General features: G+C 42.2%; 10 protein-coding genes across 10 annotated transcripts; 5 read left to right on the top strand and 5 right to left on the bottom strand.

Moving 5' to 3' along the window:
* Positions 1-8: 8 nt before the first annotated feature.
* Positions 9-491, bottom strand: TAF13 (Taf13p; the record flags this gene model as incomplete). Its single annotated transcript, XM_003679339.1, has 1 exon — positions 9-491. One exon carries the CDS (start codon positions 489-491, stop codon positions 9-11), a length of 483 nt encoding a protein of 160 aa, XP_003679387.1.
* Positions 492-759: 268 nt separating this feature from the next.
* ARG81 (Arg81p) lies at positions 760-3,267 on the top strand (the record flags this gene model as incomplete). The annotated part of the gene is made up of 1 exon (XM_003679340.1): positions 760-3,267. One exon carries the CDS (start codon positions 760-762, stop codon positions 3,265-3,267), a length of 2,508 nt encoding a protein of 835 aa, XP_003679388.1.
* Positions 3,268-3,516: 249 nt separating this feature from the next.
* Positions 3,517-5,604, bottom strand: TDEL0B00490 (uncharacterized protein; the record flags this gene model as incomplete). The annotated part of the gene is made up of 1 exon (XM_003679341.1): positions 3,517-5,604. The coding sequence occupies one exon, from the start codon at positions 5,602-5,604 to the stop codon at positions 3,517-3,519; it is 2,088 nt and encodes a 695-aa protein (XP_003679389.1).
* A 362-nt stretch (positions 5,605-5,966) lies between these two features.
* Positions 5,967-7,694, bottom strand: FET4 (Fet4p; the record flags this gene model as incomplete). Its single annotated transcript, XM_003679342.1, has 1 exon — positions 5,967-7,694. The coding sequence occupies one exon, from the start codon at positions 7,692-7,694 to the stop codon at positions 5,967-5,969; it is 1,728 nt and encodes a 575-aa protein (XP_003679390.1).
* A 2,032-nt stretch (positions 7,695-9,726) lies between these two features.
* AEP2 (Aep2p) lies at positions 9,727-11,379 on the top strand (the record flags this gene model as incomplete). Its single annotated transcript, XM_003679343.1, has 1 exon — positions 9,727-11,379. One exon carries the CDS (start codon positions 9,727-9,729, stop codon positions 11,377-11,379), a length of 1,653 nt encoding a protein of 550 aa, XP_003679391.1.
* A 29-nt stretch (positions 11,380-11,408) lies between these two features.
* On the bottom strand, positions 11,409-12,215 carry GPI12 (N-acetylglucosaminylphosphatidylinositol deacetylase; the record flags this gene model as incomplete). Its single annotated transcript, XM_003679344.1, has 1 exon — positions 11,409-12,215. One exon carries the CDS (start codon positions 12,213-12,215, stop codon positions 11,409-11,411), a length of 807 nt encoding a protein of 268 aa, XP_003679392.1.
* A 531-nt stretch (positions 12,216-12,746) lies between these two features.
* On the top strand, positions 12,747-16,652 carry CAT8 (DNA-binding transcription factor CAT8; the record flags this gene model as incomplete). Its single annotated transcript, XM_003679345.1, has 1 exon — positions 12,747-16,652. The coding sequence occupies one exon, from the start codon at positions 12,747-12,749 to the stop codon at positions 16,650-16,652; it is 3,906 nt and encodes a 1,301-aa protein (XP_003679393.1).
* Positions 16,653-17,485: 833 nt separating this feature from the next.
* NAB6 (Nab6p) lies at positions 17,486-20,833 on the top strand (the record flags this gene model as incomplete). Its single annotated transcript, XM_003679346.1, has 1 exon — positions 17,486-20,833. The coding sequence occupies one exon, from the start codon at positions 17,486-17,488 to the stop codon at positions 20,831-20,833; it is 3,348 nt and encodes a 1,115-aa protein (XP_003679394.1).
* A 1,498-nt stretch (positions 20,834-22,331) lies between these two features.
* On the top strand, positions 22,332-23,945 carry TDEL0B00550 (MFS transporter; the record flags this gene model as incomplete). Its single annotated transcript, XM_003679347.1, has 1 exon — positions 22,332-23,945. One exon carries the CDS (start codon positions 22,332-22,334, stop codon positions 23,943-23,945), a length of 1,614 nt encoding a protein of 537 aa, XP_003679395.1.
* A 246-nt stretch (positions 23,946-24,191) lies between these two features.
* On the bottom strand, positions 24,192-25,721 carry VAN1 (Van1p; the record flags this gene model as incomplete). Its single annotated transcript, XM_003679348.1, has 1 exon — positions 24,192-25,721. One exon carries the CDS (start codon positions 25,719-25,721, stop codon positions 24,192-24,194), a length of 1,530 nt encoding a protein of 509 aa, XP_003679396.1.
* Between the last annotated feature and the right edge of the window lie 208 nt (positions 25,722-25,929).

The raw sequence follows: 25,929 nt of genomic DNA on the forward strand, positions 1-25,929 counted from the left end.
GGAATCTTTTAATGTTGTTTTGACTTCTTGCTGTGCTTGCCTTTTGTAGACTTTTGCTTGGTTGTCTTACCATTAGACGTCGTAGCGGCTTCACCAGCCTCTAAATCGTCCTCATTGTCCATATCACCATCCTGATACTCGTCATCTTCTTCTCCCTCTCTGAATCGTTTTAAGTTCTGATTATCTGTACCATTGAACTGTCTCTTAGCCTCCGTAATAAGCTTATTAGTAGCAATAAGCTCTTCAGCTCTGCCTAACTTGATGGGATCCCGTCGTATGGCAAACTTGAAATCTTCTAGCTTTAGCTTACTCCTTCTTGAACCTTGAGCCGTTCTATAAGCAGCAGAACAAATATCTACCAAGTATCCAGAGACTAGCTCATCCAGACATTGCACAGTTTCTGGTAGTGGTTGAGCAACGTCTCCATAAGCATAAAGCAGCGAACCTACATCCTTAGCAAAAAGATCTGTTCTCTTAAGCTTTTTTGACATCCTAAAGTTCTCTGACCACCTCCAGATGCTTTTGTTGGGCCTTCCTGTGTAAACATATTCTGAGAGTTGCTACAAGAGACGAATTTGTTAAAATTGATGGGCATCGCTACTGTAAAACAGTACAAGCAACACACAAAAAGCTGGATAACAGGCCAGTTATAGGGATTATAGAGGATATCAGTCAGTCTATAGAGGGCTAGGGCTGTACTGTGTATACATCTGGAGGTTGAAGGATCCAACAGCTTTACATGGAACAACGCTGAGGATTATGTTCGATGAGGAAGCCCCGCAGCACATTACAGAACGCTCATATGTTCAAAAGGGCAAGAGGGCTAAGACTTTTACCGGTTGCTGGACTTGCAGATCAAGAAAGGTTAAGTGTGATCTTCAAAGGCCAAATTGTGGAAGATGCGAAAAATCCGGCTTGGATTGCGGTGGTTATGACATCAAATTACGATGGTCGAACCCCGTTAAGTTTGATCCATATGGTACCCAGTTGAGTACAACACCTGTGGGTAGTTTGAATGATGAACCTCAGTATCGACGACGCAATATCGAATATGTAAGATACAAAGAAGAATACCAATATTATGAGGATATGGATGAGGAACTCACCGCTCTGCACAAACCTCCCTCTGATAAAATAGCAAATGGGGAGACGTGGATCATAAAGAAATTTGGTGTTTTCAAAGGGATAGATAGCCCCGCCGAACCCTCCAAAACTAAATGGAGGCGATTGGCAACTCAATCAAAACCTCCAAAGGATGAAGAAGCATCGAATTTGTACAAGAGCAATGTTGAGGCAAGACCGTTTGACTTCCTCGAAGACGACGCTTTTTTTATGAATTTTCCTTCCACTAATGAGTGGATCTCAAAAGAACTCAGGGACGATGTTTTAGTATCAGCCTCGGCTCTGCAAGAGTTTCCAATTAGTGGAATGCCATTGTCATCGGGGTCTGTTACGTCGGCGACTCCTCTCGAAGAGGAACCTAATCAAAAGGACGTGGAAGACTTTGAGGCGGGAAATAATATGACTCCCTCTCACGGCCAAAACGATGAACAGGTTTTGCAACAAGCTTTGCAAGTGCTATTGCATAGGCACATTCCTTTTGATACTCCAGTTTCTTCCACTGATGAACGCATCGGAAGTGAGGAGGACACAACGCCTACGTTCCAGGAACAAATAGGTATTAAGCGTCCAATACTTGGATCAGCTATGCCGAGAGCTGCTATGGAGATAGTAGATTCCCCAATACCTGATCCCAAAATTTTCAACTCTCCAGACAATAAGAACCCATTATTAAACTTACCAACAACCGGCCTGCATGTACATGGCCTAACTAGGTTTTTATTGGACTATTATATCGAGAACGTCGCACATTTAATGACTGTTGTGGCTCTAGAAACGAATCCATGGAAAACTCTGTACTTCCCTCGCGCTTTGCAAGCAGTAGGTGACTTAGCTGGACTTGGTTACGCATCCAACTCCAGAAATTCCATACTTAATGCTCTCCTGGCCATTGCATGTTTTAATGTGAGTAGCAAGTTCCCGAGAAGAACACCGGAAGCTCAGTTCTTTCTCAACCTTGGCATAGAATTCAGGAAGCAAGCTTCGACCTTTCTGAAAAGGTGCATGAAAACAACAATCAAGAACGAGAAGTACAAGGATGTTTTGACAGCAATGCTGTCGATGAACTCCATAGACGTTGTTTGGGGTACCATGTCAGAGTGTCAGTATCATTTGACAGTCTGTGAGGATTTCATCGAGGCAAGAATGAAAGAAAGACCTAAAATATCGGAGAAGGCAAAGACGCTTCATCGACTTTTCTCCTTCCTCAAGTTGATTCAGGATAGCACCGCTTTAGATAAAGTTAAGGAGAAGGAGATTACAATAAAAGATCGCCAGAAAGGTCAATCAACAGGTAAGAGTATGACGCAGAGTGATAACAGGAATGGTTTTCTCAGCCGATGGCAAGCTGGAGACGAGATAACCAAACATATCCGTTTGTTTACAGAGGTGCTAGATGAAAGCACTGGCAAAATCAGAATGAAGCATCTAAAGGTACCGGTCGATAATCCATCTGGAAGCGTTCCAAAATTTAAAGATTATACTGGCGGAAAGTACATTCATACAAATCAAAGAAGCTCTAAGAGCAATGCATTAAATACAGATGACTTATACGGTCTGCCGAAATCGTTGATCTCATTATTTTCTGATTGTGTGTGTTTGGCAAGGCACAACGAGTACTACAAAAGGAACTCAATATCTAATTCTCAGGAATTTGATGACGTATGCTCGAACTTTGAGGATGAGCTAATTCACTGGAAATCAGAATGGCAGTTTTGTGAGAAGGGCAGCAAAGAATTTATTAACTTTACCATAGAGGGTGTCTATCATCACACCATGAGTTTTTACTATGGTTTAGTGATATACTACTCTACAATGGTAAGAGACTTACCTCATCAGCATTTGCAGCCATATGTGGCAAAAGTTCTTCACCATCTAGAAGCTTTAGACGTGCTGGTGGAGACCAAAGATGTGAAAATAGTGCCACTGTTTTGGCAGGGTTTCATAGCTGGGTGTGGAAGCGTGGATGGAAAGACCCAGGCTGGATTCAGAACTTGGGCCGCCAAACTGTCCACGAATGGGATTGGATCTTATTGGGGTGCGCGGCAAGTGATGCTTGAAGTTTGGAGGCGTAGGGAGAATAAAATGGCAGAAGATAATTGGTACACAGTTTATAGAGATTGGGAGATGAACCTCATGTTGTCGTAGTTTGAGTAGGATATATAATATGAGTTAGATTTTCGTTACACCACGACGAGGGTTAGCCACTTCATTCTAGCTTGAGTACAATCTAGAGAGAGTGCATCATTATGCGCTAGTTAAAGAGAAATACCTTATTAATTCATTGTATGTCATACGATTGGATCAATTGATCAGCAAGAAGTAAGCAATTCTTTGCTAAGGATGAAGTTCTAGTAAGTAACAGAATCAGGGGCTATCCAGATCTAATAAAGCAACTTAACATTGCCGTTTTGGACAGACTGAACCTTTCAGCCCTATGCTTGAGCATAGGGCTGAAAGGTAGGCAGGGTTTTCCAAGAACTCCTTCAGACTCTCACTTCTAAAACCAAAATAGGCAGCAATCTGTTCAGCCTGCTTCTTACTTGAAGCACGGCCACTGCCTAGGATTATATTGAATCCTTGAATCATACAATCAGATGAAAAAGACTGCAGGCCCTCGCTCTTTGTCTCGTAGTAAGGTCTAAATCCACGTTGACCTAAATAAGCGTAGAGTTCTTGCTTAGAAGATGCGTCAACGTGCAATTGATCCGAATGACCAGCCGCTTGAGCAGAAACACCTTCAGCCGGTTTGTTATAAGCTACAGGAGAGTCGGAAAGAGCAACGGGATACTGGCGAGCGGCAGTTTGAGAAGAAGTATTCGGTTGTGTCAAAGCAGACTGAGCAGGAGGAGGAGCCGAAGCCGCTATGTCAGCTTGAGGTTGGGCTGCAAGTACTTTTTTAACTGGAACAGATTCTGCGGTAAAATTTTGAGTAGAATTCTTTTGTGAAGAACTATATTGTCTGAAGACATCTCTAGCTTGAGCATTTTGTGGTGCAACAGAAACAGGGGTGGCTTGAGACCAGGTATTGGCAGGAAGGTTGGTGACTCGAACAGGAGCATTTTGAGTGGATGCTTGCCAGCGGGGAATATATTGCTGTGATACTGCTTGTGACGGAGCAATTGCAGGCTCCTGTACCTGATTGGATACCTGTTGATCAATGAGACCATTCTCGTTCATAACAGCAGTAACAGAGGTAACCACTGTATCCTTCAACTTACCCAAAATTTGCTCAACAATATCAGCGACTTGACCCTGAGGAAAACCACCGTTGGCTCTAGTCTCGTTTCCATCTTTCTTGGCGACATCGGCAAATGAAACTTCTGCTGGCAGTTTTTGTGGGAGCTCCTCTGAAATTAGTTCGATTTCGACCTTGTCAGAGTTATCGATTTCTAAACTTGAGGTGCTTCGCTCGCTGTTGGCTAAAAGAAGATCGGCTTTCTCAACTTGTGCGTCCTCAATCTGAAGATCATCTAATTCGTAAAAGGAATATGTCTTAATCTTTGAAGTATCTAGTAATGCTTTCATGGCTGCGCGCTGCTCGGCCTCTTTGATGCTCGAACCTTCACCCGTTGCTAGAGAGATATCTCCAAGTTTGACTTCGACCTTGAAAGGAGAAGTTGAGTTCAACCTTTGGTACTCCAATTTGGCTCCCACTTTGTTACAGGTCAAAAGGGTTGCAAGTTCATGCTTGGCATTTTTGTTCATTGGTTCTTTGATCATTTTAGTTCCCATTTCCCTGAAGACTTCTTCAGAAAGGTCCTCAATCCAATCCACAATTTCGCCAAATTCGATTGAGTACTTATCGACAACTAGGGCACCCACGTAAGCTTCGAAACAGTCGGCATGATATTTGGACGTCATGTCCTTAAGCTTGTTGACCATTTTAGGAATATTGCCCCGAAGTCTCTCATCAAAACCAACTTGCTTGCACCATTTGGCTAGGTTAACATTGTTCACAATGGCTGAACGCATCTTCGACAGTGAACCCTCATTTGCATAAGGGTATTTCTTGTAAAGGGTATAAGAGACAAATGCGCCCAGCCAGCTGTCGCCCAAAAATTCTAGCCTTTCATTAGTTGCAACAGCTCTATCAACCTCAGTAACATGAACATTCATACTACTGCAACTTCGGTGCAGGAAAGCTAAATTTTCCAAGTAGGCGTTGGATACCACTGGATATTTGACCACTCGATCCACATTCGGGGCTCCCTCCTCGAATTTATAATGTTGAAAGACATTTGAAATACCATAGTGAACTTCATTGATATATTTCGAGACTAGTATAGCGGGACTGTCAGCGATCGCCCTTTCCAGCTCAATATCACTCTTTGAAAGCTGCGAAATTTCTTCAGCATTCAATGCATTCTCATTGATCACTTTTACAGCTTCTTGTAATGCATTGCAGGCCGATCGGAGCTTACTGTACCTCCTCAACATGGCAGCGCTTGTAGCATCACCATTCCTATCTTGATTGCGACGCATATTGCCGTAATCCTATTTCGAATCGGTCAAATTGAATTCTATATTCTGGTCTTAATGACTTAAACTCAGGCAAATCAACGACTTAAAACGCTTTGACTCGACCTTTTGTATTAGAAGCGCTTCCAAGGTTGGCGATGATCTACCAAGTAGAGAAGGGCTGGATAATAAGAACTTCTCACGTGATTATGTGTGGTAAGCTCAAAATTGGCTCCAGAACACACCTGCTTCATGTCTTAGCTTCGTTATAAACTTGCAGATGAGCCCTTCAGAGCTCAGAAATTTATATCAAGTTCAAAACAATTCAATAAAAAAACACTCTATAAATTTTAAGGATCATGTATTTAGCTATTACTGGTTACCAATTATTGGATTTTCGAAACACTTTCGTTGCCAAAAGACTCTGAACTTCCTTTGGTGAGGTAGTTCAGTAGGATTTGTCTTCTACCACAGAGGGCCGAAAGTTCCACTCTACGTTGGAAATCCGCCCAATTATGGGCTTGGATCAAAACAATCATAAAGAATGCCTCGATAATCATTGTAGGCGTATTAGCCAGCAATTGTCCTGTAGTACTCCAGTGAAGACAGGATGCTGCAATGATCAGACCAATGATGACAGCAATGGAAAAGAGAACACTCCATTGGCTTGAACACACGTAGTTAATCCATACAGATATCCTGAAATCTAGAGATTTCTTGTGACCTGGTGGCTTACCACTAAATTTCTCTGGACATTCAAGTCCCAAAGTTTCGAGTAGTTCAATATCCTCTGTGGCAACATCTTCGTAGTTCTTCTCTTCTTCATTGACAATACGGTAGTAAACTTCTCTGATGACAAATCCATCCAAGAACCCAATAAGACCCGTATAGGTACCGATAATCAACCACCAGTTATCATTCCAATGCATTGTGTTCCCGATTGCCAGCCAAACTGCAATGGCAGCAACGGCAATAACGGTACCTGCACCTGTTCCGACAACGTCTGCATAGAGATCAATAATCTTCTGTCCCCTAGTTCTCTTCGATGACTTGATAGTGACGATAGGATTTTCACTCTCGTAGTCACCATTTTCGACTCTTAGCTTCTCTTCAATCTCGCTGTCAGCATTGAAAATATGGACAATGAATTTTGAGATGTGCTTGTCATGTCTTGCTCTAATGTTCTGAAGAAACATGCTGCTCACGAGAAGAACCACTGCCGTGGCACTGTTGATGTACAATTGCCATGTACTGCTGAATTTGACTAAATGAGGGTTGCTTCCGGTCGTTTCACCTGTATATGGCGGCTCATTATCTCCCGGTTTAGGTATGACGCCACACACAAGCCAAATTATTATCCCAATCCAAAAAATAATCATAGTGTACAAGGAACCGATGATGACACTGAAATAATTACAAAGACGATCATACCAATTCTCGGTCAGCAGCTTGCTGCTAAATTCGACATCACCAACAGGCAAGTCAACGACTTCTACATCCCTCTCTTTCAACCCAACAAACTTTCGGCGCTCCTTGGCAAACCTTTTAAATGAAGCAATTCTTGATCGTACCACACCACATATAATCCGCTGTTCGTGGGCGCTAATCAGCTGTTGCCTCACCAGCAAGGTATCCCAGAAGTATGTCTGAAGAGATTGGCCATCCTGCATAACAACTTGCCAAACATTAGGACCTTTATAAACGCAGCCCAGAACGATCCAAATAATCAGGATACACCACATCAGGAAGAAGACATACTCAGAACCAGCGGCCATCACCAACCAATCCAGTATACGATCCGTCAGCCCCTTTTCAAGACCTGTGAACCCTTGACTAGTCGTTATCGACCCGTTCTGGCCCACCGTGATAGTGCCGAACTCTTGATTGCTGTCATCGCTTGAGGAGTACAAAGAAGCTCTTTCTTCCTGAAATGTTTTGATGACTGGGTCGCTGACTACTAGATCCTCCGGAACCACTATTGGGGCCTGTTGCTTTACAGTGGGTCTTTTGCCCGGGTTTCCAAAAAACCTGGCAATCTTTCCCATTCCTGTTTTGTCCTCTCCATCTTTCAACGTACGACGTCCAACACCTTCAACTGGCAGATTAGCTGCCATCTTTATGTGATTTGAGCTTTCCATTGAATCAAAAACGCTGGGCGCAGTTTGTTTTTCACTGTCGACGACAGATAGCTTCTCTATTGTATGGAATCTTTAGTTAGTCACCAAATTGACATGGCAACCATACCTAAGGAAGAAAATTTCGTGCCCGATGAATAGAAATCTATTTGCTCGCTTTCAATCATGGCTGGGAAGAAGAGCACTTACTTGGGCCAGGCCCTGGCGATCGCAGATCTTGCGCAGACGGAGACGTAGTACACTTTTAAGGAATCTATATATTGTTCTTTTCTAAGGAAGAGCTTGTTATATTGCCGATGGTATGGTGACCGACATGGGCCGAGCCTTGGGCCTGGGACATCTGTTAGGGTTGGTGTGTAATAAGGGAAACGGTTGGCAATATTTTTAGCTCTACATGAAAGAAGGTGTATTTGTCCTTTTAGTTACACTTCGAGGGTAAAATGATATTCTAGCTCCTCCTCTTTCTAATAGCTCGACTTTTCGTACCTCACTCACCAACATGGCTGTTCATAGCCGCGAGAATTGCCTAAGCCGGGATTCAAAAACAAGGTTCATAGGAAACATAAGGGTCTAACAAGCGTCCTGTAGCATGAACGTTTAAATGTTTAAGTACAGGTAGTCAGGATGTCGCCAAACTTCATTTGGAAATGAACCTGGATCGTAAAAGTTCCAAAGGTTACATAAGGTCCTTCTCAATGTCAAGCCATTATTAAGACGAGGTTTCGAGACTATTGTCTCTAAAGAGGATAAAACTGCAGAATTGGATACAGCAAGTATTTGGTTAGGTAGTTGAAAGGATATAGGACCTTTGACAATCGGGGAATTGTTTATGGTTTTTCATTGACACTAAAGCTGTCAATTTCCTGATTGCGCTTTTACCGGGGAGGGTATTCTTTAATCTTTGAGGACCTCTTCGACTAGTAGAAGTTGACCAGAGCCTTTTACTTGCATGCTCCAAAGCCAATTACAAAAAATAAAGAGAACGCCGCTGCCATTGGTGGGCTATCGTCTAGAAAAATCGAGAGAGTTTTACTACAGAACTCCGCTGCTGAAAATGTCAAGTTATCTACCAGTATTCAAAGAGTAAGAAATACGTTTTGACCATCATATGAGAAGAAAATACAATGCCATCTCACATAACGCTGAAGAAGACATTTTCAAATTATTAAGGATATATGTAATAACCTTTTATGCTCATCACTCTTTGCTGACGGCTTTTTGGTATGATCACTCAAGGGATCGACGAGGGTATAGGAAGATACAATATGGATCAAATGATTAAAGAAAAATTCTATCAGAATACTCCAAGCAGGCCACCGTCACTCAGACAGGTAGAGTTTTGAATGGCAATAAATAGAACATTTGCGAATTTCGTTTGGAGGAGAGATAATTTTCTTCCACTTTTATTTTGAACATGAAGAATTGGGCTACAATTATTATCAATGTCAAGAATCGCTCGCGAACAACCGCAGCTGTTCTTTCAAACAAGTCCCTTCGCCACACAAGGTGACCACAGGAATCCAGGAGGTTGGGTATCCGTCTGAGATGAAGCTCCAATATATATTACGTTCAATGTTCAAAAAATTAGCAAAATAAAATCACTCTGTTAATTGTATGAACATTTTGCCAGCTCCTACGTATATTCTCCCAGTATAAATGTACATGCTTGCAGTGCTAGTTATTTTTGGTAAGTGCAGAATTTTGGAACGCGGTAGCCTTTTAACCATAACTTCGCTGAATGTATAACTTATTATTTACAGAAAATTCATTCTATCTGTGATAATATATTCAAGATATCTAGAATGGCTAGTACTGATTCGCGCTATCATAATCATTGCAATTGAAAGACTGTATACATTTGTAACCTTCTTGTCTGAACTCTGGACATCTTTTTGTTCGTTTTTACTGGCGGCGCTGTGAAAAATTCAAGAAATTCGAACAATAAGTGCTCTATAGATAATACGAAAGTTCGAAAGCTGGATCGTATGACTAACGGCAGTACAATCATTCAATGCTGAGAAGGAATCATAGTATTCAACAGGTCTTTAAAGCATTCAACAGTACGCTCTCTGTGGATTATGCTGCTGCGCAAGCATCGATCGTTGGCGCTCCAGTTAAACATGAAGAAAGGCATACTCAAACCCTAACAAGCTCTTCAATCAATGCTTGCAGGTCAATTTCGAATGTCCGAGACACATTGAGAGGTTTGGAATCTCTGTATGCCCTTCCCGGTGTTGAGTATGGGCGGAGTACTCGAGACACTGTTTCTACAAATCAACTGCGTGAATACTTGAGGAGAAAAGAGTATGTGGATTTTCTGATACACGTTATGGTACAAAATCATTTGAATCGAAATTACATAAAATCACTATTCGAGACCAAAGAACTAAGCACATCAGAATTCTCTACATTTATCAATCGACTTCTACTAGAGAAAGATCTAGATCTAAAGTTATCCAATATCATTCCCGACACTGTGCATACTGAAATAATATTCAACCTTTATCAAATCTATTGCACTTACGTGATTAAAGATTCCCAGAATGGTCTAACGCCATTACAAGTGCATGATATCAACAGATTCATCAAGAGATTCATCGATGAAGCGCAACTCAAAAAGGCACAGGAGTGTTTACAATTCCTCATTGACAAACAAGGACTGCACAACATACTTCAATCGGGTGATGTAGAGACGATTACTCAGTTCTTACAGCTGAGATGTGGAGCACTGCAGAAATTTTGGCGGGTTGATTCAAACAGCACAAAGGTACTCGGTGAGGACAGCAAACATTTCAAATCACCGAAGTCATATAACTTGCTGAAAGAACAACCTTTTCTGGAGATCGTCAACTTCCTTCTCAAGGATAAATCGTGGCGGTTAAGAAGTTCGCCGATCATTGACTCGGCCATTGTCTACTCACTGAGTAATTTGGGACAAACAAAACTCATCGACCAGTATATTCAATTGAAATGGGGGATATCAGAAGACGGCCATGTCGCAGTGAAGAATGAAGCTGTCCCTGGACATGAAGTACTCATAAACATAGTGTCAGCATACTGCCTGAAAAATGGAGATACTGGCAAAGGATTACGAATTTTGGACCAATTCATGAAGAAGTATCCACAGACTGAATTGGAGAAACTGTTTTGGAGAAGACTACTACAACTAAGTTTCCATAACTGGGACAAGCAGAAGGACAAGAAAGCATTAGTTTGTCATGGGTGTTGGAACATCATGAAACAATGGCACGAACAAAAAGGTGTAAGTATAACATATGATTCCGGAACTTTAAGACTACTCTACCAGCTGTTTAAGTTCACTAGGAATGGACGAGGTGCTGCAGAAGTTGTACGTACATGTTTCTCTTCCGTATACGCCAAACAGCCGTACCAGATCTCAAAGGACGAGATGGATCTACTATTAATGTTTCAGAAGCTAGCGCTCAAAACCATGGCACTCAAAGGACGTTACAATGAACCTCTCCAGCTCATCAAGGAGTGGAATGTGGACAAAATCAATCAACATTATTTGCTTGATTATTTCATGAGGCATAGACGTAAATATGATCTTACGCGGGATAAGGCAAGGGCCAAGCAACAACAACAACAGGCCCAGTATGATAACATGGAAGAGGAAGATATGTTACTGGGCAGACTGTGGTGATTTTGTATATAAGAATGATGTATATTCCATTAGATGACAATCTCCAGATCATTAACAAACACGAACCGTGAGAGACTCCACCAACCGTATCGGAACCATACTAGCTGTGATTCATGCGCGTTGGCCATTGCTGCAAACGCCAGGATGTACTGTGGAAAAGAATTCATGAACGTCAGACCTGTTCTCTCAAGCTTCATGACGCTGTCAGAGAGCATCCGGATCAACTCCCATATAAAGCCACTGTATTTCAAAGGCAAATTTCTAGAATGAGAATTCAAATATAGGGCTTTATGACCCTTTTCTATGAGTCGTGCCACTGCGTTGTGACACGCCACATGATTGGGATGGTTTGAAACACCGTGTGCATCAAATGTCAGTAAGAGATTGAAACCGCTACCTATAAAGACCTTAGATTCTACAATTGAAACGACGGACTCTATCTCCCACTTTTCGTCAAACCCATCAGGATAGTCAAACTGGTACAACTGCGTCTTGCGCTGTGAGTTACTCGTGAGCAAGTTGAGGGATCTTTGCAACTCCAGCTCTCTCGTTTCACCCAAATGATCTGCGTCACCCTTTGAGAGGCACACAAAATTGAACCGAACGGACTGCGGCAGCAGCCGGTCCAATTGCAGTAAACTAGGTGAAAAGAACATCACTTCATCGTCCGGATGTGCGATTAACAGTGTGAGGGACTCTGGTGTGCCAATGGCAGCAGCATGCTGCTGCCATTGCACTTCATTACGACCGTTAATTCTCGCAGTCAAAGCCACATACAAAATCGACAGAAAGAATAATAGTTTGAAGACCTTAACGGCCCCACCAGAAACGTTCATCACCGTTTTTAATAGAACCAATTGCCAATGGCTATAGTGGTTCTTAGGCCTTATACGTGATGAGCAATCAAGGATCCGGACATACCATGGTTGATCCGGACACATATTCTATGTCCGGGAAAACCATGGACACTTCGGACAATTTAATTCTGTCGATTTCCATGGTTTGACCGGACAGCCACAATTGCCTTTCTTCCCCACCCCACCCCACTCTCATTACCGGCTCCGAGCTCGCGGTTCTGCATAGTGACAACGCCAAGCCCCTGGAACTGCCCCGCCAGCTGGCAGAACCCGCGGCGTTGGTGGGATTCGCTTGTTGGTTGTGAATTCTCAAGCCAGGAAGGAAGGTTGGATTCACACCACACTCTCTTTCTCTGATCATTGATGCAGTAAATTCTCATCGGACATCCAACCACCGTTTGACGTAACACTTTCACCACTGGTTGCACAAATAAGAAGTTATTTCCCGTTGGTCTTTCGATTTTATTTCATCCTAGTTAATTTCTACTGGTGCATTTAGGATCTTTGAAGATGAAGGAGATGGCTGCAAAAGATGGCGGTCCCAAATATATACGCACCATGGGTTCGCAATCATTGAGCGGACTGAATCCGCTGTCTTCCGGTGGCAGCAGCCAGGTATCAATATCTCATTCCCCGAGTGTTCTTCTTGATGATAATGGGAGTGAAGATGTGCGGTCTGCAAAGCGCAAGAGTCCCTCATTGTTGGCTGGTACTCCCTCCCAAAGGCCCAGATTGAATACCGAAGTGTCCGAAGTGGCTAGTTATACGAGTGTGAACTCGGCTGCGAACTCAAACCTTCGAGTAGCACAGGCTTGCGACCGATGTCGTTCCAAGAAGACCCGTTGTGATGGTAAGAGACCGCAGTGCTCACAGTGTGCGGCTGTAGGATTCGAGTGTCGTATCAGTGATAAGTTATCGAGGAGAGCGTTCCCAAGAGGTTATACAGAGACGTTGGAAGAGCGTGTGAGGGAGCTGGAGGCTGAGAATAGGCGATTAGTTGCTTTGTGTGATATTAAGGAGCAACAGATTCATTTGGTGTCCCATTTTCCCACTAATAAGAAAAAAATTGGTGGAAACGATGAGCAGATGTTGCAAGAACTCACAGGGGCCAATAATGGACGACTGCGAATCTCTTCGACCAATTTGTTTTTGTTGAACAAGGCTAGAGATGGGAAACAACCCGCTACCATAAGTAACGGTGATGATCACATGACCAAGCCCGATCACGAACATACAGGAAAGCACCGTTGTGATGAGCTCGACTGTAATAATAAACTGCATTCTAAACCAGTCTCGACGAACTTGAATGATCCTACTGCGATTTCGTTCGAGCAAAATGAAGCTCCTGGTCTTCCCGCCGTGAAGGCGCTGACTTCTATGGCCACCAGGGAACAAAGCACTCAGTTAGCTACATTAGTAGCGCTTTCAGTACCTCGATCTACGGAAGAGATACTTTTCATTCCACAACTGCTCGCTAGGATCATTCAGATCCATGGTTTCACTTCAAAACAGTGCCTTTACTCCGTATCGCTATTGGCATCTTTAAAAAATAATTTACCGGGTCCTCAGCTGGTTAAATGGGATGAACTCGACTACTTGAAGACGACTAATTTGTGGGAAGTTGACAATCTGGATAAATTCTTTCATGAAACTTTGAAATTTAACATTCTTAGACCTGGGGTCAGTGATGATGGTGAATCTCTAGGCTTGTCTATCAAAGAGATTGATGAACTAGTGAATTTGTTCTTTGATTCCTGGGCAGTCCACATACCCATTCTCGATAAAGAAGAGTTTTTCTCTTACTACGATAAATTGAAAAAGGATATTAGTACTCAACCAGGGCTATTCCAAGAGGGTCCCAGCAATTTTGCCAGAAGGAACAAGATCATAAGCTATAAGATTTTTGCCTGCATATTGTTCACGGTATGTCAGATGGGGCTTTTAACTAAAGTCAAAGGGGAGAAGATTACATCGGCAGATTCTCCATACGTTAAACTGACTTCCTACTATCATCGAGCAATCTCCTTGATTTACCTTAATCCTTACTTTGGTGTGTTGACTACTTCCCTTCAGTCGTTGCAATTTCTGTCGTTATTGCTCTTCTATTTCGTCAACACAGGGAATGTGTCAGCTATTTACGAATTGCGTGGTCGTGTAGTGTCAATGGCCCAACAATTAAGGCTACATCGATGCCCAAGTGCGGTACTTGGTGGCTCGGGCTCCACTATGAATAAGAGAGAACAGGGTGATAGACGTGTGCTATTTTGGGGTATCTACTACCTAGATGTGTTCTCAGCTTTGCAACTTGGTGTGCCTCGTTTAATCAAGGACTTTGAGATAGAGTGTGCTTTACCTGTCGCCGAAAATGACGATAGAGAGGTCAGTCTTGCGGGACAGATGATACGTCTGGAAGGTCGTGTTAGCCAGTTTTCATTGGCCATCATCCGGTTTGCAAAAGTGTTGGGTAATATACTGGATACAGTTTTCAAGAGAGGAATGACAGAGTCGGTCTCCAAGAAATTGGCACTGATTCATGAAAATGCATTGGATAATTGGAGGAGAGGTCTGCCAGCGGAACTCATATTTGAAATTGAAGTTAATGGTACTATCAATATGGACAAGTTCAACGAGATGAAGCAGAATAATGCCACCGTCGAAAACGTGGAACAGATGGTTCTACTGGTTTCCTATTTTCTAGCAAAATGCATGATCCACTTGCCAGTGGTTGCCACAAGGCCTTTACCATCAAGCGACGATCCAAACTCTGATATTAAGGAAGAAGAAGAAGTAAATGATAAGAACGGTGAATCAAATTTTGCGATAAGATCGTCCTCATCATACGTTCTACTACAACAAGCAACTAACACCATGTTGAACGTATTGGAATCCTTGAAAAGCATTTATTTGCCGCTTCCATTCAACGTGGCTCGCACAAAGGCAAGGTTTGCACTTTTGAGTGCCAGAGGATCTTTAGAATACATTAAAGGTGGCGCACTCTTTTTAGACAACAAGGCTCTTCTCCTTGATGTCGTCAAGAGTATAGAAGAAGACCGTAAGTTGGAGATACCAGGCGTCATATCATGGCATGGTTTAAAGCTACTAGATATGACTATTAGTCTTTTGTTACAACCTCCAAATACCAAAGTCGAAAAGCTGGATAGGTTACTCAAGAAAAAGTTGAATTACTATAGCAGAGTGATGGGTCGCCCCATCTTGAAGACTTCGTCCTTGAGACAAGAGGCAAACGGCAAGAGAAGAAATAGCTCCGATGATAAGCTTTCGAGGTCTGGAACGGAGGAGAATTTCAGAGCAACCAACCTGACACCTATCAGTTCCAAGAGTGATGGTAGTCCCGTCGAGAAAAAAATTAAATTGGAAGATGAATCCTCAGACACTTCGAATGCTCTGGTTGACAAGTCGTATACTGATGATCTGTCTAGCTCAGCCAACCAGCCGCAAGTTCCAGCGTCCACACAGACTGCGATAGCGGAAGCACTGCATCTAGATCCCGTCTTGAACAACAACATCCTTAGTGTCGCCGATCTCGCTGCCTTTTTTGGTGGAAACATGCCAGCTGCAGGCGGTAACCAGCATTCATCATATACAAACCAAAATGATTTTGCTCCAAAACATATGCGCAAGGAGAAGGAACCTGCTGCCTTCTCAGACTTGGCTCACAAGAAATCATCTGTCACAGGTGTTGATGGACTTTTCAGAGTACCGAGTAATGCAGATTTCTTGATGGATGAGTACTATCCCTCTGGAACGTCTCATATCAATTTGACACTCTTCAACAACAACGCGAACAACCACGACGATACTTTCGGTCTGAGCGACGGTCATGGTAAGGACACTGGTGTGAATACAAATTTTAACGTCAAGGGTGGTCATCAATCAACAAATCATAGCCATCTGACTAACTTTAACGATAGGTTGCAAGGGAACCAATTGGGGTTTACTAACTCGGGCAATATGAATAGTGGATCAGATTTCAACTTTGCTGTGGACGCTTCCCTCGGACTAGCTCCATTACTCGACTGGTCACCAGAGATGCACACTCACGGCAAAACCGTTAGCCATGCCAGCGACAGAAGCGGGATAATACTCGACTCAAGCATTCCGCAATCCGAAGACGCCCTAAGTACGTTAGCAGACCGTGTGAACAAGACTCAAAGTGTTCCAGTGCCCACTCTGGCCAGCCACGGCTACAAAAATCTCCCAGCCACTCAATCAGAACAGCTTGCTCACGGTATAGACAGCAACGATGACAATGGACCAGCAATGTTGACCCTGGGATCGCGCAGAGGACCAAGACGTCGGCGACAGATGGACTACAATTCAACATCAAACACGTCGAATCGGGTTCCGCAAGAGGCTAATTTGAGCAACCTGTTCCATTGGCAAAATTCTAAGTAAATTAATATTCAACGTTCTACAACCTACAACCTACAACCTACATCAAATACCTTAACTATTATTCTTTTAATTACTTCTGTTAATTTTACTATTCTTATTGTTATTATTATTAGGTCTGACAACGCACTTTCGCGCGGCGCTGGGTCCTTTTAGAGGCACGGAAGGGAAAACAAAGACAATTGGAAACAAACACTACAGATCCACAAGGAGAATAACATCCCACAGCCCACATTCCAGCTGGAACATCATTAGGTCACCTCAACACACCCATTCCATTTCGTTCGGCAAGGAAGTTTTGATTTCCTGCACCAGTTTTAGCGGCAAGTGAGGTATACATAGAGTTTCCGAACAATTAAGTCCTCGGCTTCTGGTCACTAAGCTACGAATTGGTTCCCTTCACTACAGTCACATTTTATAGACGAATAAGTGGTGCTACTACTTCGAAGTTTCTACAATAAGTTCGTGCGTTTCCACTCACAACAAGGTTAAAAGAGGGGCAAGAGCTGTTCTATATCCAACGGTTCTTTCCAAGGAGGAAATATAAAGCAGCCACTAGTTCCCAACTGTTAGTTCAAGTGTGGGTTGTTAATTCTTATACAGAAGGCTCATTCTCAAAGGAGTAATAGGCCTGACAGGAGCCAAATAAAAAAATAAAAAACAAGATCGCCAAAGAGAAATCGTGTTTTTGTTCGAAGGCATTCTAAAAAAAGATTCATTAGCTGAAGACAACTCGCTAAACAGATCACATCTGTCGTGAAGACGATTGACAAGTTGGAGTGAATCACAGGAAGCCAGCATAGGCCGTGAAATTGTGAACTTCTGTTCAATTGTCAATGCAATCCAAGGAAAGTGCACAACAGCCTTCCCTTTCTCCGCAGCAGCGTCATCATCAGCAACAACTGCATAGGGAATACAATAGCCCTGGAATATATCAACATATGGTTCCGCAGTTTATGAATTCGCAGCCGATGTACTACCCAACGGGACCAGTGATGAACGCTCCTCCTACTCCGTTCGATACGGCATACGGTGTGACGTTGTTACCATCACATTTACTGATGGGCTCACCGTTTGTGTCGTCACCAAATCTGTTCCAGCAACCGCATCACCATCAACATGCGCACCAACGTCTTCAGCAATACAGTCATAATCAGTCAAAGTCGTCTTCTGGAAGAAGCTTTGGCAAGCTGGCGACTGCTTATCCGGTGCCACCTTCTTTAAACTCACCACCGGCATCTAGAAACGCATTGCACAATCGTGGTCCTCGTCGGGGTAGTCATTACAAGTCAATTCAGTCTTCAGATGCATCTAAGCGGTTTAAGGACCCTTTTATTTTGACTTACAGAGTTTTACCAAAGGGCAACGACGAGTTTAGGACGAGATCGTTGCTTTTCGAAAATGTCGATGGTTCGATTGACCTACACTCGTTTGTCACTAATTTCACAAATTACGGCCCAGTAGAGAGTGTTTATCTCTTCAAGAGCGAAGGAGATCATGTTTCAATACTTTTGAGCTTTTTCTCCAAAGCCATTTGCCTGGATTTTTATAACAGCGTCTTACAAAGGCTCTCTGAGTATAAATCGGATCTCGATTCTAAAGCATTAACGCTGAGCTTTGTCTCATTGGAATACAAAGTTTCAGATACTAGCGAAGAAGATATTGATAAAGAGGATGACAGTAAACCTGACGCTTTTAACATCACGGCTGCTGGTTCACTCCGTTATGATGTGATTAATAGAGGCGCCACAAGATCCATAATGATTACATTCAAGACACCTTGCTCAAAGGATGAGTTGATCGACAAGAAGCTAGAATTCTTGAAGAAAGAAAACAATACTCGTTACGTATTGGAATCTATCGATCTAGTGACCGCAGACGAACCATCCAAGCATTTTCCACAAAACTATGCTGTCCTCACATTTTTGAATATCTTCATGGCTGTAGAGATACTTGACTACATTCGATTACATTCGCAAAAGCTGGATATCTCCAAATGTTTTTTCATCTCCATCCAACCTCAAATTCCAGATGGGAAAAGGCTCAGTGTCTCTTCGGCTTCTAACGGCAGGTCGATGGAAAGTATAAGCGGTAACTATAGGAGCAAAAATGCAAGTGTAACAAGTTTGGAATCATCAGGTTCAATCATCTCCTTAGATCAGGAGATTGATGAAATGACATATAAGCTACAAAGCGTCAATTCGAAGAAAAACATCCTAGAGGTGACAACGAACAATTACAAGGATCCTTCATTTGAAGGCCATACCGATCATTTGACAAATGTGACCGTCTCAGAGGCAGCTTCGTTGGATTCGCAACTAACAATGCCAAGCCCTCAAGAGGTAACAGTTAATGAATACGTTCTACCGAACCAGGATATGCCATTACCCAATGACATGAATTATGCTCCAAGTGTTCAAGATGTTGATGCTGTTCCCCCTTCAATGGTACCCATGAGTACAATGCCTAATACTCCTTACGGCTGTTACATGCCACCTCCAAATGTAAGACAAAACGGCAACATGACGAAGCCTATCACTCAGAGTTTACAGAGGCAATATGCTACTTCCGCTGAAGTTGCATCTTCCATGGGTGGCGGGATTGGAAATAGGACCGTCTACATCGGAAACATACATCCTCGCTCAAGGACAGAGGATATATGTAACGTTGTTCGTGGAGGTATCTTACAGAATGTCAAATTTCTAGCAGAGAAACGCATTTGCTTCGTTACTTTCGTAGAGGCATCTGCGGCAGTGCAATTCTACACAAACGCATTTATTGATCCCATTGTACTTCATGGAAACATGTTAAAAGTCGGTTGGGGCCATCATTCGGGTCCTCTACCTAAAAGTATAGCCTTGGCTGTGACGGTAGGGGCCAGCAGAAATGTTTACGTTAGTTTGCCTGAGTTTGCATTCAAGGACAAGTATATTTATGATCCTCAGTACGAGGAATACAATAAAAAGTTCAGATTGCCAGACGAAGAGCAATTGCGTGACGATTTCAGTCATTACGGTGATATAGAACAAATCAACTACTTAAATGATGGGCACTGTTGTTGGGTAAATTTTACAAATATATCAGCAGCTATCAAACTAGTGGAAGAAGTGAAGTACGAAGGTGGTGGAAATTTCTACAAAATGCTCGGTGGACGTTACGATGGTCTTGTCATTGGATATGGTAAAGACCGTTGCGGTAACGTAAATAAAAATTTCATCGCCGGTAAGAATTCAAGATTCTACAAAAAAGTTAAGAAGCCTAGCTTCAATATTAGATTGAGTAAGATGGAAGAAGAAAGAAGACAACATGAAGAGACTTTGAGGAGACAACAAGAAAATAACAGTGAAAAGTTTTTGCAATTCGGATCACTCGGAATTACAATAGACAGTAATGGTAAAGAAGACCCTGAGAAAGTCGATGATGTAGATTTTGAGGACGAGGTCAAATTTGATTCAAACAGTCCAAAGAAAACTGTTGAGCAGGCAAGTGGCAAAGAATCAGACCAAGAAGAACAGGAATTATTAAAGTTAAGCAATAAGAGTCAAGGGGCACAGGGCTTGAACATCGTCGAATCCCAAGGCCAGAGTACAAGAGAAAAGGAAGCTACAAAGCTAACTCGTAATCACAGTGAAAATGATGAGACTTCTGCCAAATCAGATGCATCCAGTGACGTTGAACTTATAATAAACTCCCCTGAAGAAGAGGAGAGTAATTTCAAAAGCAAAAGTAATAGAGGTTTTAGGAAAAATGATAGAAGAAAACTAGCCAATTGTGCAGAGGGCGCATCTTCAAAAGAAAGATTTAAATCGACAACGAATGATGTATCCTCTGCCCTCTCTTCCTCATCTCTAGAGGCAAATCCTCCTATGGCACCCGCAACCATATCACGTAATTATTCGTTGATGTTCAAACAGCAGTACAACCATGAAAAGCTCAGAGATTTTGAAGGGGAATCATTTGATGACGAAAGTCAACAGGAATCTAATTTCGATTTCGAATCGACTCAGCAAACTCGTCGCCGGAGATACCCAAACAGACGGCATGGGAAATCCATACCAGGGTCTGATGTCATGGCTCAATACCTGGCGCAACTGCAACACTCGACGTTTATTTACGCTGCTAACATTCTAGGTGCCTCCAATGATGGCGATAACAATTACCTAGACGAAAATGCAGATTCATGAACAGCAATCGACTCTCGACGAGCTCACTTATAATCAATAACTAATCTAATAGAATATTCCGTTGTTAAACAGCTTGCTATGCTGGAAGCTGGCGGATCTATCTACATAAAAAACTTATGAGTTTATGAGCGGTACTTTTACTTCGTTATTCAACTTTGGTATTGTAAAGGTCATCGCTATATTTTCATTATCGTCGGAGAGGCACAACCTTTCATTTTTCAATTCATTGTTCTTTAATCGGTGTTTTTTGTCTCTCTTCCTTTTCGGTATCAGCATCTTTCTTAGATAGAGAAAGTTCTAAGATCTCTATGAAGAATAACATGAAGATCTTTCGCTTGCCACTAGATTTAACTGATGATAACTGAAGATTACAAATAATTAAATGCTTGGCGAGATTTGACAACAAATGGATGTCATTTAAAATTGACTACGTAATGAAATAGCTTCCGATTCTCATATCCGTTGCTATCGGCTAAGGATAATTCTATGAAAGTTTGTCTCCTGTAAAGATAATTGCGCCTAGAGATTGTTTGATTCGATTGATTTTTTTCCCCACAAAATAGTCAAGTTGGAGAGCGTTTTCACACATACTATTACCTAACTCTCTATTGGTTTTGGTGGATTTAGTATCTCGAAAGGTATAAAAAGAGAATATTTTGTATTATCTTGCCCAAACCTATTAATGCAGAACTCATTCTATACTCAAACAAACGAGAATCAATAATGACCAACCCTACTCAAGATTAAACCAAAAGGAGAAAAAGGCTTAAGGGCAAGGCTGCTGAACCACATTGAAATGAAGATACTGCTCACCTTTCTCAACACTGGGGCCTAATTAATATACTACCAATGACGGCTAAGAAACCTGGTCAAACCATTGAAATTGCACTGCGATGGGATGACAAGGACTAAAAGATTTACGCCAGACTTTGCTCAACAAGGATATTAATACTCAAAAACCTTAGGAGCAATGGCTAAATGAGTTTAACTAAGATTCAAAAGACGAAGTCCTTCGAGACTTGATGAAGAACTATAACCGCGACATGGCCAAGTATAAGAAGACGGAGGTGTCTTTAAAACAAAAAAACCTCTAAGACTTGCTCTACGTGCAATAATGTAAAGTCCGATCCAGGTTCTAACGTAATATATAACTGTGTAAAGTGTGCTTCGGTTTTCGGCAGGGACTTCAACGCAGCAAAGAACATTAAAATGCTCGGGTATAGCTGTGAACATTTGTTGGCAGTGGTGGATCTTCCTATTCTTCTACTTTAAGTAGAGATAATGGTCGATCGACTTTCCATGATGGGCCCTGGACCCTTGGCAGTGGGTTCACCTGGCTGCGCTGTAAGTCCCTGATGGGCGCTGAGTAACGCTTAGTAACTAATTAAACGATTAATTAAACGAGATAACTATAAGAACAACCATATCTCTCGAAGATCACATTTTATGAGATCTGAGAAGATCTGATATACTTGTGGATTTGAGAGTCTGATATTTCATGTTCGATAGAGCAGCGGTGAACGGAGGGCAGGTTACTGCTCTCAAGTCATCTCATGAAAATGAGATTGAAAGGAACTTGAGTCGTGAAGACAAGATGTTGACAACAGAAAAGGAGGCTCCAGTGTTTGTTGAAGAGCCAGAATCTCCTTGGCAGGATCCCAACTACTTTAAGGGGAAATGGGATGAGGTTTTATTCGTTCTTTCATGTATGATGGGCCAACTTTTGAACCAAGCGGGTAGTACGATGACTTTATCGACTATGAAGGTATTGGAAAGAGAGCTAGATTCTTCTTCAGCTAAAAGCTCATGGCTAATGGCCTCTTTCCCATTGGTTTCCGGCTCATTTATCTTGATTAGTGGGAGACTGGGTGATATTTACGGTTTGAAAAAGATGTTATTGCTAGGTTACATATGGCTGACAATCTGGTCCCTTATTTGTGGATTATCAAGCTTCTCACATAATGACACATTTTTCATTACCAGTAGAGCTTTCCAAGGTCTGGGTATTTCTTTTGTTCTGCCTAATCTTTTGGGTATTGTGGGCAACATCTATAAGCCTGGCACTAGAAGGAAGAATATAGTTATCAGTTTGATTGGTATGTGCGCACCAATTGGAGCCACGTTTGGGGGATTATTTGCGGGAGTTGTTGTTATCCGGAAAGATAGCGATTGGCCTTGGGCGTTTTATGCATACACCATTGCCGCTTTTCTGACTACCATCATCAGCTACTTTGTCATACCAAATAGCATTCCAGTCAATGTTAACAAATTTGCCATGGATTGGATTGGTTCAGCTTTAGGCGTTAGTGGGCTGGTTCTCTTCAACTTTGTATGGAACCAGTCGACAGTTGTAGGATGGGCAACGGGCTATATTATTGCTCTTTTGATCGTTTCTATATTCTTGATTGCGTTGTTCTTCATTTTTGAGATAAAATATGCTAAGGTTCCTTTGTTACCCAAGGAAGTCACTGAAAGTCGCTCGATAATCATGATTCTCGCATCGCTAATGGCAGGCTGGGGATCTTTTGGTATCTGGATATTTTATTACTTCCAGTTTGTTCTAACTCTGAGAAATTATTCACCAGTCTGGGCTGGGGGAACATTCTTCATGGTTTCCATCGTGGGTTGTATCGCAGCCTTGACAGTGGGATTCTCAATCAAAAGGGTAGGGCCTGCAGTTTTATTATTCTTCTCAATGATTGCGTTTACTTGTGGATCTATCATTCTTAGTGTCACACCAGTTCATGAGACTTACTTCCGTTCGTGCCTAGGAGCCATGGTGATTCTATCGTTTGGTATGGATCTCTCATTCCCTGCAGCTTCCATCATCCTGAGTGATGAATTGTCCATGCAATATCAGGGTATGGCTGGATCACTTGTCAACACAGTGGTAAATTACTCAATGTCACTTTTCCTTGGTATTGGAGGGACCATTGAGCGCCAAATCAATAAAAGTGGAGACAGACTACTCGAGGGCTTTCGCGCTGCTCTTTACTTTGCAATCGGAGTGGGAAGTTTGGGCATATTAATCAGCGGTGTTTTCGTGCTTCAAAAAGAGCTGATGAGAAGTAAATCCCGTAAAGAGAACGAACTGGAATATAATGGGAGTTGATAGAGTTCTGGGAAGCCATCTTTTTGACTACGCTGTGTCAAGTAATAATAATACTATAAATATGTTTGGCGTGACAATTTATTAATATCTAATAGTAATGAACAGAGCAGTTCCTTAATACTGCACTGATGCACATATGCATGTCCTTTGCAAGATAGCAAGGTACATTTAGGTAGAAGGTGCTTTTTGGCGGCCGGAAGCACCTCAGCTAAGCTGCTTTTTATTCTTAAAACTCTTAAGCTGATCTCATTCCCTTCTCTTTTCTCGTTCTTTGTTTCCAATTTCTTTCAAGTCATCATCACTAGGTTCGTAAATGTGCCATAATGTATAATGCGGTAAGCCGCCCACTCTGAATCCCATCTTCTTTGCCATCTTTCCAAAAGCCTCAGTCTCAGCATGGTTTTCGAATGTGAATGCTGGGAAATGAATTCCGAGCCTGAAGAGTCTAGCTCTCGCCAAAATAGAGACTCCGCCAACACCATCCAAATTAACAACTTCATTTGGATCACCATTGGCATCACGAAAGTAAGCTAGGTGACCTCTCCATGTAGGGTATTCCGCGTATCCTTCAACTATAACGTCATCTTCATCGAGAGTTTTGGCCAAATCCAAGGCTTCTCTGGATTCTATCCACGAGTTCAGATCGTAAGGTTGCTGGCCATCAAGGAAGACCGGTAAAGGTCTCCAGACATTTGGCACCATGACGTCGTAGTCTTTTGCCATTAGATCTTGAATCACAGATCCTGGGCAAAGCTCTACATCTGCATCTCTCCAGTAGACCCACGAGTGGTATGGTTTAAGTGCGTTTGCTGTTAACCAATTTCTTGCTCTGGCCATCAACTTCCTTCTAAGACCTTGGACCTTGACTGCGTGCCTATCACTGAACCCTTGACCTATCTTCTGCCCAAAGTCCTTTTGAAAGATCTGCACTGACCTGAATGATTTATCATAATTCTCGTGGAATGGTGGACTAAATGAGTCCTTAACTCTCTGGAGATAGTCCTGATCCATGTACTGTAGATAAAGATTTTCACCGCCCTTCTTTCTCTCCTTTTCGCTCATCTCCACCTCAGCAAATACTTGAGACAGTGTACCATTTTGCAATTGTCGCGAATAAGCGATTAAGGCATCCAAAGTATGATCACCTTCAGAACAATCACTAACCAAAAACGCAAGATCTATCAATTCATGTGGGTACGTGATGTTCATCAAATGTTTGAACATCAGAGGTAAGACATTCTCAGCATCTCTTAGAGGCACACACAGAAGAACATGTTCTTGATTCTCTGCAGCGTTGGTCGTACCTCTGAATTGTTCCATGTCGTATTTTTCCACAGTGGAGTCCAAGAGCATAGAAACTTCTTGTTCAAACTTCGTTGTTTCCTCCGAAGTCATGGTCTCTTCCCCAAACTGTGTAATCTTATAGTAAGTAACACCATTATCAAACTTTTTGATGACATCAGGATCAATATTCTCAAAATCGTAATCATAGTATGCTTCATCGGATAGAGTTATTGTATCGTATGACTTTGTCCATATACTAGGTAGAGGAGAACTACTTTCTGAGGAACCTAATATCACCGTACTCAAAAATTTGAACATCAAAAAGCAGATAACTGAAATTAAAGCCCAATTGGCTATTCGTTTGACCCGAGATCCATTCCACGTAAAAGAGGCTGATTTAGTTTTTGGGTTCAGCTTCGACCTTGACACTGGTAATCGATAATTGTCATCATCTTTTCTCTTTTCCCTTTTCGAACCCCAACGAAACATCATATACTATATGGATCCGGCAATTTATAGCTGGATATTACTGAATTGAATCGCCAACTCTAATGATTATTTTGATCTAGACCTCTGATTATTCGCTGAAATTTCGCCTTTAAGACTGAAAAATTGTGACAGGACTGGAATAATGAAACTATAAACAACCAATTTTTAAGGTACTCCAAGACTACCGAAAGGCATCGAGTTAATTGAACTC

The sequence above is a fragment of the Torulaspora delbrueckii genome, chromosome 2 (genome assembly GCF_000243375.1).
Source record: "Torulaspora delbrueckii CBS 1146 chromosome 2, complete genome".
Taxonomy (NCBI): Eukaryota; Fungi; Ascomycota; class Saccharomycetes; order Saccharomycetales; family Saccharomycetaceae; genus Torulaspora; species Torulaspora delbrueckii.